General features: G+C 45.7%; 1 protein-coding gene across 2 annotated transcripts in view; it reads left to right on the forward strand.

Annotated features, from left to right (window-relative positions):
- The window catches only part of Bmerb1 (bMERB domain containing 1), a 105,251-nt gene extending 103,953 nt beyond the window's left edge, over positions 1-1,298 (forward strand). For both annotated transcript variants that reach the window (XM_035453495.1, XM_027387914.1), the window contains exon 7: positions 52-1,298. In XM_035453495.1, the coding sequence (XP_035309386.1) occupies positions 52-225 (174 nt within the window). In that variant the 3' untranslated portion in view covers positions 226-1,298. The remainder of the gene's footprint in view (positions 1-51) is intronic.
- The last annotated feature ends 11,554 nt before the right edge of the window (positions 1,299-12,852 follow it).

A 12,852-nucleotide genomic window follows, 5' to 3' on the forward strand; every position in this document is an offset into this window, starting at 1 on the left:
CTTTCTTCTCCTGACCTTTCTCTCTCTGCCTCTGCTTTTCTACTGCTGCAGGCTCCCGGGCAGAGAAGAAGGCAGATCCCCCACCTAGCAAGCCAACTGTGGCCAAGACAGGCCTGGCACTCATCAAGGATTGCTGTGGGACCACCCAGTGCAACATCATGTAGCCCCTATGTGGGGTGCCCCAGAGCCATGGGGATCATCCCTCCTACCCTCTTGTCCTCATAGCCCCCATTTTACAGGGGTCTAAGAGATTTCCAAGGCAGAAGGGGTTGAAGGCAAGCCCATGACTGCTATCACGGGCCATGGGCATGGCAGATGGGCCCAGCCATTGCTGTGCAGAGTGTAGCAATAGAGAGCCCCTCACTGTCGCATGGCCCTCCCCAGAGCATGCCCAACCCAGGAGTCTGTCTCATTGTTTATCTAACCACCAAGAGAGCCCCTCCCTTAAAACAGTATGCCCTCACAAACCTACCATGTGAATGAACTGGGAAAGGGGCATGACCCCCAGGTGTGTATAGCTGTGAGTTTCAATAATCTAGCACTATGTTGGACCCACTCCCCTTCCACCCTCCCAGCTTTGCTGTCAGATACAAGTCCTGTTCCCTGTTTGTCCTCTTCCAGGGACTGTAGCCTGGAGGCTTCCACACAGCCCACACATCTCTTAGGCTCCATTATAATCACTTTCCTAGAGACGCTGGCCTGCCTGTGAAGGCTGAGCTTGTGTGTGGTGTTGGGTTTATGCCTCCTGCTCCCTCCCACCCTGTATCTGGGCATAGTTCACATCAGGTGTGTATCCGCCAGGCTCCAGGACCTTTCTGGATTTGCCATGTCCAGCCTACAGTGGAGCAGGGTAGGGATGGGTGGACAAGAACAGATCCAGTGCTTGGACCAGGTTGCAGAGAGCTGCAGGTGCCAATGTCAAAGTCAAGAGGATGAAAAAGGACCCAGAACAAATGCCAACCCACGCTCTCTTCAGCCACTGGGGCTGCTGCAGAGAATACCAGCAAGAGGTCACCCTGCTGGCCCAACAAACATCTCTGTGAAGAGCAATTGATAGGCAGGAGAGGAAGCCTGACCCAACTGTGTCTCGTCTGTCTGGTGGCGTGTTTGAACCAGCCCCACAACTCCTCCTGTGTAACTTGATGTACATTTGCCATGGTCAGCTCGGCACAGCCCATGTGACCTCTCTGTGCATATATGTGTGTTGTGATTGGCCTAAGTAGTTAGCACCAGTCAAGATTTGCTGATGTGCAAACTATCCATCAGAGAAAATAAAAATGAAAAATACACACACAGCATTTTATAAGTTCTCTTTCTTGATTATGGACACAACTCGTGTACATAGGAAATCACTTTAAAAGTACAGAAAGCATATTAAAAAATTAACCACTCACAACTTTCCCAATGACCTCTGATATTTTGACATATTTCCTTGAAGTCTTCTCAGACATTTCTTTTGTCATGATTGGCATCACATTGAAACATTTAATATCCAGCTTTCTTTTCAGTTATTTATTGTACCACATAGGCTTCTCCTACATCATTAAATGCTCTTTGTTAACATCAAACACTCTTCATAAATATTTATAATGACTGATTAGTACTCTGTCTCATGGACACGCTGTTATCTATCTTACCATTGCCTCACTACTGGACATCTAGACTGGCCCTACCTACATCTAGAATATTCCACATTATAATAAGGTTATGATCAACATCCTGAGGAGATATACACTCATCTGAATTTCTGTCTTTTTTTTGTCTAAGATAAACTAGAAGAAACATTATTGGGTCATTAATAGAAGCATTTTCAAACTACGTGTAAACTTGGCTTGGGATGTAACTTAGGTAACGTGCTTGCCTCGAATGCACAAAGCCCCCAGGTTCTATCTCAACTGGTATGTAAACTGGGTGTGGTAGGGCATGTTGGCCTCATAGCACTAGGGGGAAGGGAGGAAGTGGAGGTGGGAGGTTCAGAAGTTCAAGGACATCCTTGGCTAAATAAGACCTCCATCTCAAAAAATGTAAATTTGGAGTGGATCTGCAGTGCCATCACAATGGTTTTGAGATTGACTTCAGTTCCAACTGTGGGGCCTGGCATCTTGGTAGAGTGGATAGTGTGTCAGACCCTGCACTCTGTCTCAGATGAGTTTCTGCTTCGGCCCACATCCTAACGGTGAAGATGCTCACTAGGACATTTGTCAGAATACCAGCCTCAGGGGACACTGTGCCCTCTTTCAGTACCCTAGACGGTGTGTGAAGCTAAGTTTCATGTGTCCTAGAACAACCACAATAAGTGAGCACAAACTGGGGACTCGGCACCACAAAAACCCATCATGAAGTCAAGGGGACCCTAGGGCTTTCCCTGCCAAGGCTATATATGGGCAGTGTCCCTCTTTACTTTGTTCAGTTCCATGAAATCCTTGGTTGGTTTCAGTGCTCCCACCCCTGTCTCTGTCTCCAGGCATTCTCCTCTCTCATCATGTAAGACACCAGTGATAGAGTTTAGGGCCCCCTAACTCAATCTGACTTCATGATCTTACGCAAAGATCCTACTTCAGTGAAGGCCAAATTCTAAAGGTCTGTTGTGTGGCTCAGACTTCGTTGCTATGATTGGATACCTACTGCAAACAGCTTAAGGAGGAAGACCTTGGGTTCATGGTTTCAGAGGGATCTATCCATTGTCATGTAGCTCTGTGCACTTCAGCAAGACAGAATGGCAGTGAAGCATGTTGGAGAAGCCCTGTACCTCACAGTGCACAGCAATGTCCACCTTACCTTGCTTCCTACTTCTATTCCACTAGGGCTCCCGGCCTGTAAGATGAAGTTCTGCCACAATCAAGGTTGGTTTTTCCTTCTCTGGAAAAACCTTCAGATAAAAGACCCCTGGAGGCTCAGGCCTCCAGGATCTCAGCCTAGGACCTTGGCCACCCCAATCACCAGGCATAGTCGAAAGCTTGATGCAAACTGCACGAGGCTTTATTATGGTTGTTTAACGAGCTAAACCCATGTTAGCTCAGGCCTTTCACCCATCCACCATGGCAGATGGCTAGGAAAGACACTGCGAAGCCACTGCATAGAAATCTTATAGGACAGTGTAAGGGGAGTGTCTAGGGGTACGAACAGGCTCAGGATTGGTATGGCTCCAGGCTTGGAGGGTTTGCCCTGTGTTGATTGGTCAACTGGTTGTTATGGCCCATAGGCCCTCCCAGGGTGGTTGCTATGCTCTGCACATCATTGCTGTGCACTTGTCCGTAAAGCACACCCTGAGCTGTAAAGCATAGCACCACCAGCTAACTTCTTATTGGTTCCTTGCCATGAGGCAGGCATCTGACCTCCTAGTGACCAAGACAAAGGTCAGGCAAGTAGGAGTTCGGCTGTTATGGCTCCCGAAATGGGGAGCTGGTCCCTTCACAGAGACACACTTTAAGGTGTGCCTTGTTGATCCCCCAGGAGCCTCTTAATCAAGCTGGCAAGATGAACCATCACAGGTGGACATGAAATTGGGTCAGATGCTATCAAGTTCTTATAGACTCTCACACTCTTAACACAAAACTCTAAGGCAACCCAAAGAGCTCTCTGCTGTCCCTTCCCCCATGGAAAACACAGCAAGCCAAGAAGCCAAGAAGAACCAATCCCTCACAAATATCCTGCCTCCAGTTCTCACCCCAATAAGCTCCCAGCATCCAGTACCCCACTAAGCTCCCAGCATCTAGTACCACTACACTCCTTGCAGACCTATATTATTTCCTGCTATTCCATTATTGGTTTTAAAAATGAATATCCAAGGCCAGTAAGATGGTTCGGTGAGTAAAAATACTTTTCACACAAACTTGACAATCTAAGTTTCATCCCCAGAACCCACTGCATTAGTTACTTTTCTATTGCTGTAATAAAACCCCATAGTCAAGTCAACTAATTTTTTTAAAAAGCATTCAGTTGGGCTTATGGTTGTAGAGGATTAGAGTCCAGGCATGGTGACAGGAACAGTTGAGAGCAAACATCTTGATCCACAAGCAGAGAATTAAGAGTTCACTGGGAATGGCAGGAGTCTTTTGAAACCTCAAAACCCACCTCCAGTGGCATACTTCCTCCAGCAAGGGTTCACCTTCCAACCCCTCCCCACCAAACAGCCACCAAATGGGAACCAAGTTTTCAAATGCACAAGACATACAGGGGACACTTCATTCAAATCACCAGATGCAGTGGCAAGCCTCTACAATCCCAGCACTCCAGCATGAGGTGAGAGGCAGGAACAAGATACTCACTCACCCAGAAGCTCTTGGGTCAGTTAGCTTGAAATACACAGCAGGGCAGAAACAAGAGACCCTGCCTCAAAGGAGAGAACTGCCCCTTGAAAGTGTCCTCTGACCTCCACTGGGCACCTCCACATGTGTGTGCCCACACTCACAGATACTTCACACGCACACAATTATAACAGTTGTAAAACATGTGTATTTGTGATTTAGCAGGACAGGACCAGATGGGATTGAGAGATGGTGCTCTCAGATCACCAGGGCTACCACAAAGCTGGGAAACTTGATTGGGACCCTCCACACCCAGACTCCATCCCTGTGGAAAGCATCAGGGGGGTTAGCAATAGCAATCCCATTCTCTACACTGAGTAACACACACACATCTGCTTGTTTGCATCTCCTATTGGCTGACAAGGCAGCTTGTTACTACCACCATTGTACAGTTGAGGAAACGGTAGGACTCCATGGCTCAAGTCCCATGGCAGTTAATAGAGGAATCATCTTTCATTGTTCATGCTTCTATATCCCCCACAATCCATTTTCTTCTTGGTGCATTTAAGCACATCTCCCATTTAGGCAAATACCTCTCTCTCCCTCCCATTGCTGTCTTTCTCAGAATCTTCATAGCCTTACATTTTTGAGGTGGCTATAACCTTGCCACCTCCATCTTCCTAGTTACCTGAGTCTACTTGTTTGTCCTTCTGGGGCTGGGACTTGTACATGCTAGTGCCCTACCTCGGAGCCGCTGCCAAACCTCTTGAGTCTATTTAACCTGTATTTTTACACTCTCTTCTCACCGGGAATGCAGCCATAGGGTTACATCTGGCTGGAGGACATCAGCCAGCCCAGCCTGTGTGTGATACAGACACCTGCTTCACATCACTTGGGGTGCCTAAAACCTAGGATGCTTCCTACCTCCCAGGAGCACCTCTCTTTAGCCCCTTTTGTTTTACTTATTTGTTTTTGAACTTTTTATTTACAGGTGTGTGTGTGTGTGTGTGTGTGTGTGTGTGTGTGCCACATGTATGCAGATACCTCTGGAGGCCAAAAGAGGGTGTGGGAGGCCATGGAGCTGGAGTTGCATGAGGTTGTGAGCTGGGAACTGAACTATAGTCCTGTACAAAACAACCAACACTCTTAACTGCTGAGCCATCTTTCTGGCCTCTTATTACATGGTCTCCTGCCATGTAGCACTCTGGTCAGGTGAACTCGGTAGCCCAGCTTAGCTGCAGACTGTCTGGGACTTGCAGGCATCCTGTTCTTGCCTCTCAAATGCCAGGGTTATAGCCTAACTTCCTAGTCTCCTCTAAAGCTTCCTGGTCTTCCTTGAGGACCCTCAGCAGCCTTCTCTTTTCTCTCTCCCATTCCTCAAATATCTTGGATAGCCAACTACACACAGACAGTTGTTAGGCTTGTTCTTTAACCTAGATCTTGCTCTTAGACTCAGACTCATCCCGAATCTCCACTGGGACACAACATGCATGTTAAAGTAACGCGTCCTAAAGCAAGGATTGGCAAGCTGCCTTCTGAGGCTCACCTACCTTCTGTCTTTGTAAATAAAGTTTTTAAGTCTTTATCTTGATTTTATGTATATGGGTGTCTGGCCTACATGTATGTCTGTGCACTGCCTGCATGCAGTGCCTGCAGAAGCCAGAAGAGAGTATTAGATTTCCTGGGACTGAAATTGTCACTGCCATGTGGGTGTAAGGAATCAAGCGAGCCCAGGTCCTCTCTGGAAGAGCAGCCAGTGCTCTTAACCACTGAGCCTCCTCTCCTCTCTTCCCCTATAAATATATGTTTATGGTAAAAAAAAAAAAAAAAAAAAGTCACTCTCATTCATTCAAGGATCATGTTTGGGTGCTTCTGTGCTAAATGGGAGATCTGCGTATTGTAGAACACATGGCCCACAATTACTCTCTGAGCCTTAAGACTGTTAGACCCCCGAAAACTCAAGTATCCGGGGTCTCAGGCCAGGTTCGCGGTCACCCCAATCACCAGGCGGATTCGAGAGCTTGCTGCAAACTGCACGAGGCTTTATTGTAATTTAACGAACTAACCCCATGTTAGCTCGGGTCTTTCACCCACCCGCCATGGCAGACGGCTAGAAAAAGACGGCTCCTAAGGTCTCCCCAAAGATCTTATAGGGCAGCGTAAGGGGAGTGTCTAGGGGTACGCACAGGCTCAGGATTGGTGTGCTTCCAGGCTTGGAGGGCTTGCCCTGTGTTGATTGGTCAACTGGTTGTTATGGCTCATAGGCCCTCCCAGGGTGGTTGCTATGCTCTCTACATCATTGCTGTGCGCTTGTCCGTAAAGCACACCCAGAGCCATAAAGCATAGCGCCACCAGCTAACTTCTGATTGGTTCCTTGTCACAAGACAGGCATCTGACTTTCTGGTTTCTAGGACAAGGTCATAAAGGCACATGTTCAACCATTATGGCTGCCAAAAGGGAAGCCGGTTCCTTCATTCCCCCATTTTCTTTTCTGGAAATTCCAATCATGGAATTGCTGTCTCTCTAGCATCCCCATCAGGGAGTGATAGATATTGGCATCCCCATGTAAGGGAGTTCCTTTTGACTTAGCATTTTAACCAGGGAAAATGGACGCCGAAATTTTTTTCTAAACTGCTTCCTGCTGACTTTGGGACGAAGTTAGGGACCCCAGAAGGTTGAAATGCTAGTCAAAAGCAAAAAGGAATTTAGGCAATGGGGAATTCATCAGGGGCTTCTGGTTAGCAGACACTGTTGCAGAGACAGGGGGTGTCCACATCAGCTGACTGGTTCACATCTACAGCAAGTCCAGGGCTCGCAGTCTACTTAGAACAGCCTGTAGTCCGCAACTGATACTCAGATGTCTGCCAGAAGCAGAAACCTGTTTAAGACATATTTAAACTAGGAACAGAGGTTAAAGCTTATTTACTGAAGCCCACAGTGTAGAAAAAGCAGATATTTGGATATCTGTTTAAACAGCAGGAACATACTTAGCAAAAACTACAGATTTGGGCTATAAGTATGTACATTTTTCTTCTGTCCAGAGTGCCAGGTATGGATTGGACAGAGGTGCCTTTGGCCTGATGAAAAGCCCTTTAAGTTTGTACTTAGATGACAACCAAAATAAACTTAAAAACTTTGAACTTGTGCCTGAACAGTAGATAGTCACTATTTTATCAGCTAACACACTTACTAGTCTATAGTGGATCTGACTGCCTGATGCTGTCAAGCTGACAACCAGTAATATTTCAGAGATCTGAGAAGGGTATATTTTATCTGAATCTATTAAAAAGTGACAGACGCCAGTCAGAAACAAGTCCATATACAGTTAGCCAAACCCAAGTTTCTCCATTACCGCTGGAGGCAGGTGTCTCAAAGACCAGCAATCTTCGCCAGGCCTATACTGTGAGAGTTTTTTTCCTCTCTGTGGAAGAGGGACATGGAAAAGACTGACCTTGTTTTGTCTAGGCAAAGGGGTACAATCAATTTTCCAGTGCCCAGCAGCTTTGTCCACATTCTTGGCCAGGTTCTGGCAGGCGGCAGGTTTCACATCTGAGCATCTCGCTCACTGGTCCAGGTGCAGGAACTGAGGTGCCTCGTAATCTTCTTTGGAGACTTTGGGTCACTGTCCAGATCTGGCAGTCTGTCTGACATTATAAACTTTAAAGATAACAATTTAAATGCCATATTCTGAAGATCTCTGAAGCATTAGAGGTCTGTTTGTCTGTTTTAGTTACTTGCCTTAAGCACACATTAAGCATACAGGTGGCTAGGTAAGGTCTTATTTCTGTAAATGATTTAGTCTGACTGTAACTGGTTTTAACTTAGTAAAATGTTTGAAACAGCACAGCTGAACTTAAAACTGTATAGAGCTACCTTATATTCCTTAAACAGTAGCTTAACTTCTTTCTGAGGCAGGGTTTTTCTGTGACTTTGGAGCCTGTTCTGGAATTCGATCTGCCAGACCAGGCAGGCCTTGAACTCATAAAGATCCATCTACCTCTTATTCCCGAATGCTGGGATTAAAGGCGTATGCCACCAACGCCCTAAACTTAAAGGCGTGTGCCATCAACATCCTGAGCTTAAAGGTGTGTGTCACCAACATTCTAAACTTAACTTTTGAAAACACAAACTGTACCGTCTTATATAGATCAGCATCTTTTATAAAACAAGAACTTTACACTGTCAGGCTTTGCTTAAAAATAATTCTAAATTGAAGCTCTTTAAGTACAAACATTAATAAAAACAAACATTTGAAAACTGGTTTTAAAAAGAAATTTAAATTCCCTTAAGGTCTTTCTGTAATATATAGAAGCATTAACATTTTAAATCTTAACTGAAAAACTTGTTTCTAAGATGGTACCTCTAATTTCCATGCGGTCACCTTTAGTCAAGATGGCGGTTTAAGCATTTTTTTAACTTTAGCAAAATGGCGACCAGTCAAGTCATATGACCAGTTACAAAATGGCCGTAACTTGCTTTGCTTAACATGCTTAAGTTTATACCAGGAAATAGAACATTTTTAAAACAAGTATACATAATTTACTTGAGAAATAAACAGGACTTTTTAAAAACAAAATCAGCTTAATATGGTTAAAATTTTAACTTATATTATTATTTTTAAAAATTTATTATTTGTAGACATGAGAAACCATAGCACAGTTTACATTTTTTTTTCACTTGTAACAACCTTTTCCCTGACCTTTGACAACTTTCCTCTGACCTTTTACAACTTTAACCCTCTATAACTTTTTGTAACAATCTTTTTCTCTGACCTCTAACTTTTCTCTGACCTTTTATTTTATTTCTCTGACTTTCTTAGACATTTTTAGACAATTTTTTTTCTTTATTATTTAAGTCTTTTATATTTTTTTTCTTATTTTTTAGTTAACATAAAAATTTTGTCAAAGTCCCTTTTATAGTTCTTAATAACTTTAAGGCCATTTAGATGTCCGGATCAGGCCAGATAAGTTTATATGCTCAAGCTCCATGTGCTCAAGGCAGAGAGACCTGGGGTAGGGGTGCTGCTGGTAACCCCAGACCCTAGGCCAATCCAGGGGTGGGAAAAAGACTCCTGCGGCCCCCCTGCATACCATGTGTGTAGAGCACAAAGAATGCCGGGCAGCTAGGCAAATGGCAGGGACCCACGGGACCGGCAAGTGGGGATAGGGAAAGACTCACCTACATGGGCCAGGCTCAGCTGTAAGGGCTGCAGCAGTGGTTCGAGTTCAGAAAAGCAGCATCGGGGGACTCCAACATAACACATTCTAACCCGTGACACATGGCAGAACTCCTTTCCCGTGCCATGTGCTTAGGGCAACAAGAAAAGACCCCTGACCCATGCATGCCACGTGCATGGGCAATGTGGGACAGAAAGAGATGCTTAAGAAACACATAACACAAATGACAGCACATTAGACAGCACAAACATTAGACAGGACAAACCGAGGCAAAGAAATGGTGCCCCAAACCAAAATTACAACCAAACCTTGGACTTTCATCCAGAGTGGAACCAAGGTTCTCGCAAGTCTGCTTACCCTATGGTTCAATTACAAATTCTGCGCAGATCAAATACAAATTACAAATTCTGCGCAGATCAAATTAAGCAACCCTCGGACTTTCATCCAGGGCAGGACTTTAGGGTCATCCCCAGAAGTCCGAATTACAAATACAAATTCTGCGCAGATCAAATACAAATCATGGCACCAAACAAAGCAGCAAGAGACAAAACAAGCAAACATTGAACATTGAACATATATAAGTTTCGAGCTCGAATCATCTTACCTCCAAGATCGAATCCACTCAGGTGAAGGGTGGTCGCAAATCCCGGACGAGCCCCCAAAATGTTAGACCCCCGAAAACTCAAGTATCCGGGGTCTCAGGCCAGGTTCGCGGTCACCCCAATCACCAGGCGGATTCGAGAGCTTGCTGCAAACTGCACGAGGCTTTATTGTAATTTAACGAACTAACCCCATGTTAGCTCGGGTCTTTCACCCACCCGCCATGGCAGACGGCTAGAAAAAGACGGCTCCTAAGGTCTCCCCAAAGATCTTATAGGGCAGCGTAAGGGGAGTGTCTAGGGGTACGCACAGGCTCAGGATTGGTGTGCTTCCAGGCTTGGAGGGCTTGCCCTGTGTTGATTGGTCAACTGGTTGTTATGGCTCATAGGCCCTCCCAGGGTGGTTGCTATGCTCTCTACATCATTGCTGTGCGCTTGTCCGTAAAGCACACCCAGAGCCATAAAGCATAGCGCCACCAGCTAACTTCTGATTGGTTCCTTGTCACAAGACAGGCATCTGACTTTCTGGTTTCTAGGACAAGGTCATAAAGGCACATGTTCAACCATTATGGCTGCCAAAAGGGAAGCCGGTTCCTTCAAGACAAAATTGGTCAACTTCAGGCTGACAGGATGGCTCAGTAGATAAAATGCTTGCCGTACTGTTGAGGACCAAAATAGTTCCATTATGGAATGTCTTAAGGTCCAGCCTCCAGGAGCACCTGGGTGCTCCAGCCCACTAATGTATTGCTAATTCGAGCAAGTCTGCTATTGTATAGCATAGCCTCAGTGTAGAATGCCTCCTAGTTTGCATCTCTACAGAACTAAGCATTTGAATAGGCCTGCACCTGGGCAGGAGGTTAGGTGTGGTTTGAGTAACAAGTGAGGAGAGGGTTAGGAGCCATGGAGGAGAGAGGGGTCAGGAGGAGAGAAATGGCCTCCTCGTGGCCATGGAAGCATAGTTAAGAAACAGCCAAGAATATGCTATAAACAATAAATAAGAGAATCCAGTTTTGCGACATGGAACTGAGAGCTCTCTAAAGATGACAAGATGCCTGTGTTGGTCTTTATCACCATTGGGTTGCTGGGAGCTTTCAAGTCCATGCTCCCCCACTCAGGCCAAACCTCATGGCTTCCGTGGCTTGGGCTGCACAAGCCTGATGTCCTGAAGTGGACCCTGTGTGGAAGGAGAGAACTGATTCCTGAAAGTTCTCCTTTGACCTCCACACCCATCTTGTGACTTAAGAGTCTCCCAACCCCCACTTGTGTCTTGCACACTAATCATAAATCTTCAGAAAGTTTGGCTGACTGAGTCTAAGATTCTTCTAAGTATTTCCATGTTGGGGAAGGGTACCTCTCAGGGTGGTTGCTATGCTGTGTCATTACTGTGTGCTTGTCCGTAAAGCACACCCAGGGTCGTAAAGCATAGCGCCACCAGCTAACTTCTGATTGGTTCCTTGTCACGAGGCAGGCATCTGACTTTCTAGCGTCTAAGACAAGGTCATAGAGCCCGTGTTCGGCGTTATGGCTGCCGAAAGGGGAGCTGGTCCCTTCACTTTCACACTCAGACAAACTCAAGGCTCTCTCACATATAGAGGGACACTGAGACAACCAGGTCCTGCCTGCAATCATCCAGCAGGCTCTTCAGGGAAGGAGGGCACAAAGATTTCTCTCTTCCTCCTCATGGGCCATACAGCTGTGTAATATTTGGGGCATCATGGATTGTTATTCCTAATCCTGCTGTGTAACTGGAAGGTACAGAGGCTGTAGGAATGTAGGAGACCTCACATTCTATAGTTCAGATTCTGAGGAAGGAATCACAGGGATGAAAAGCTGTGGGTGGGCACTTTGTGCACATACATACATACATACATACATACATACATACATACCACACACACACACACACACACACACACACATACACACACACAGGACAAGTTCCACCCCTCTCCCGGAGAAATGCTATATAAGCCCTGTATCCTGTTCAGTTTCTGCTGTTTCTTGCCTGAGCAGAGGCAGCCACCCTCCTGGGTTTTTCCTTCCCAATAAATCTCTTGTGTGAAGTTTGTTGTGTGGTGTGATATTCCCTGAATCCTGACTGCCAGGATGCCTTTTTCCATCTGAGCTGTAATGCTTACAACTGGACTGTTTTTTAATCCAGCCCCACAAACAAAAGTGCTCATTACAGATGCTTGCTCATAAAGTTTATTGACAACTGTTTGGTCCCAACACACAAACAGCACTTGAACCACAGCGGGGTGGGGGTGGGGGGTTGGGGGGGAGGGTGGGGGGGTGTGTTCAAACAAAGTAGACAGTTAAGAAAAACATCTTGTCCCCCAAGCCTGATCAAAAGCAAAAAAAAAAAAAAAAAAAGGGGGGGGGAGTTTGGTGATAACTTTTTTCTTTTTAACAGACAAATTGAATCTGGTACATCTTTCCACCCAGAAAGAGTGTCTCATTATCTCCATGTGCACACACCTTAGCATCATCATCTAAGCCTCTGGATAAAGAAACAGTGACTAGACTGGCCACTGTGGGCACATCACAGCCTCACTGTGTTTCCACTGAGTTTTCCTATCTTTAGACAGCAATGGCTAGTTACACTCATCCAGGACGCATGGGCAACTCCAGTAAATGGCAGAGATACATCCATTCACTGTACACAACTGTTCTTTGTTGCCCACAGAACAAACTGACCTTTGAGATGGTTCCAGTGACTTTAGTGACACATGGTGTTTTCAAACTTCATAATCCCTTCTACACTTGCAAACCTGAAGTCTGATCAGACAAGCTTATCCTTAGGATGTCTGTGAATAAAGGCAACTCACA

This window comes from Cricetulus griseus, assembly GCF_003668045.3.
Source record: "Cricetulus griseus strain 17A/GY chromosome 1 unlocalized genomic scaffold, alternate assembly CriGri-PICRH-1.0 chr1_1, whole genome shotgun sequence".
In the NCBI taxonomy this organism is placed as follows: domain Eukaryota; kingdom Metazoa; phylum Chordata; class Mammalia; order Rodentia; family Cricetidae; genus Cricetulus; species Cricetulus griseus.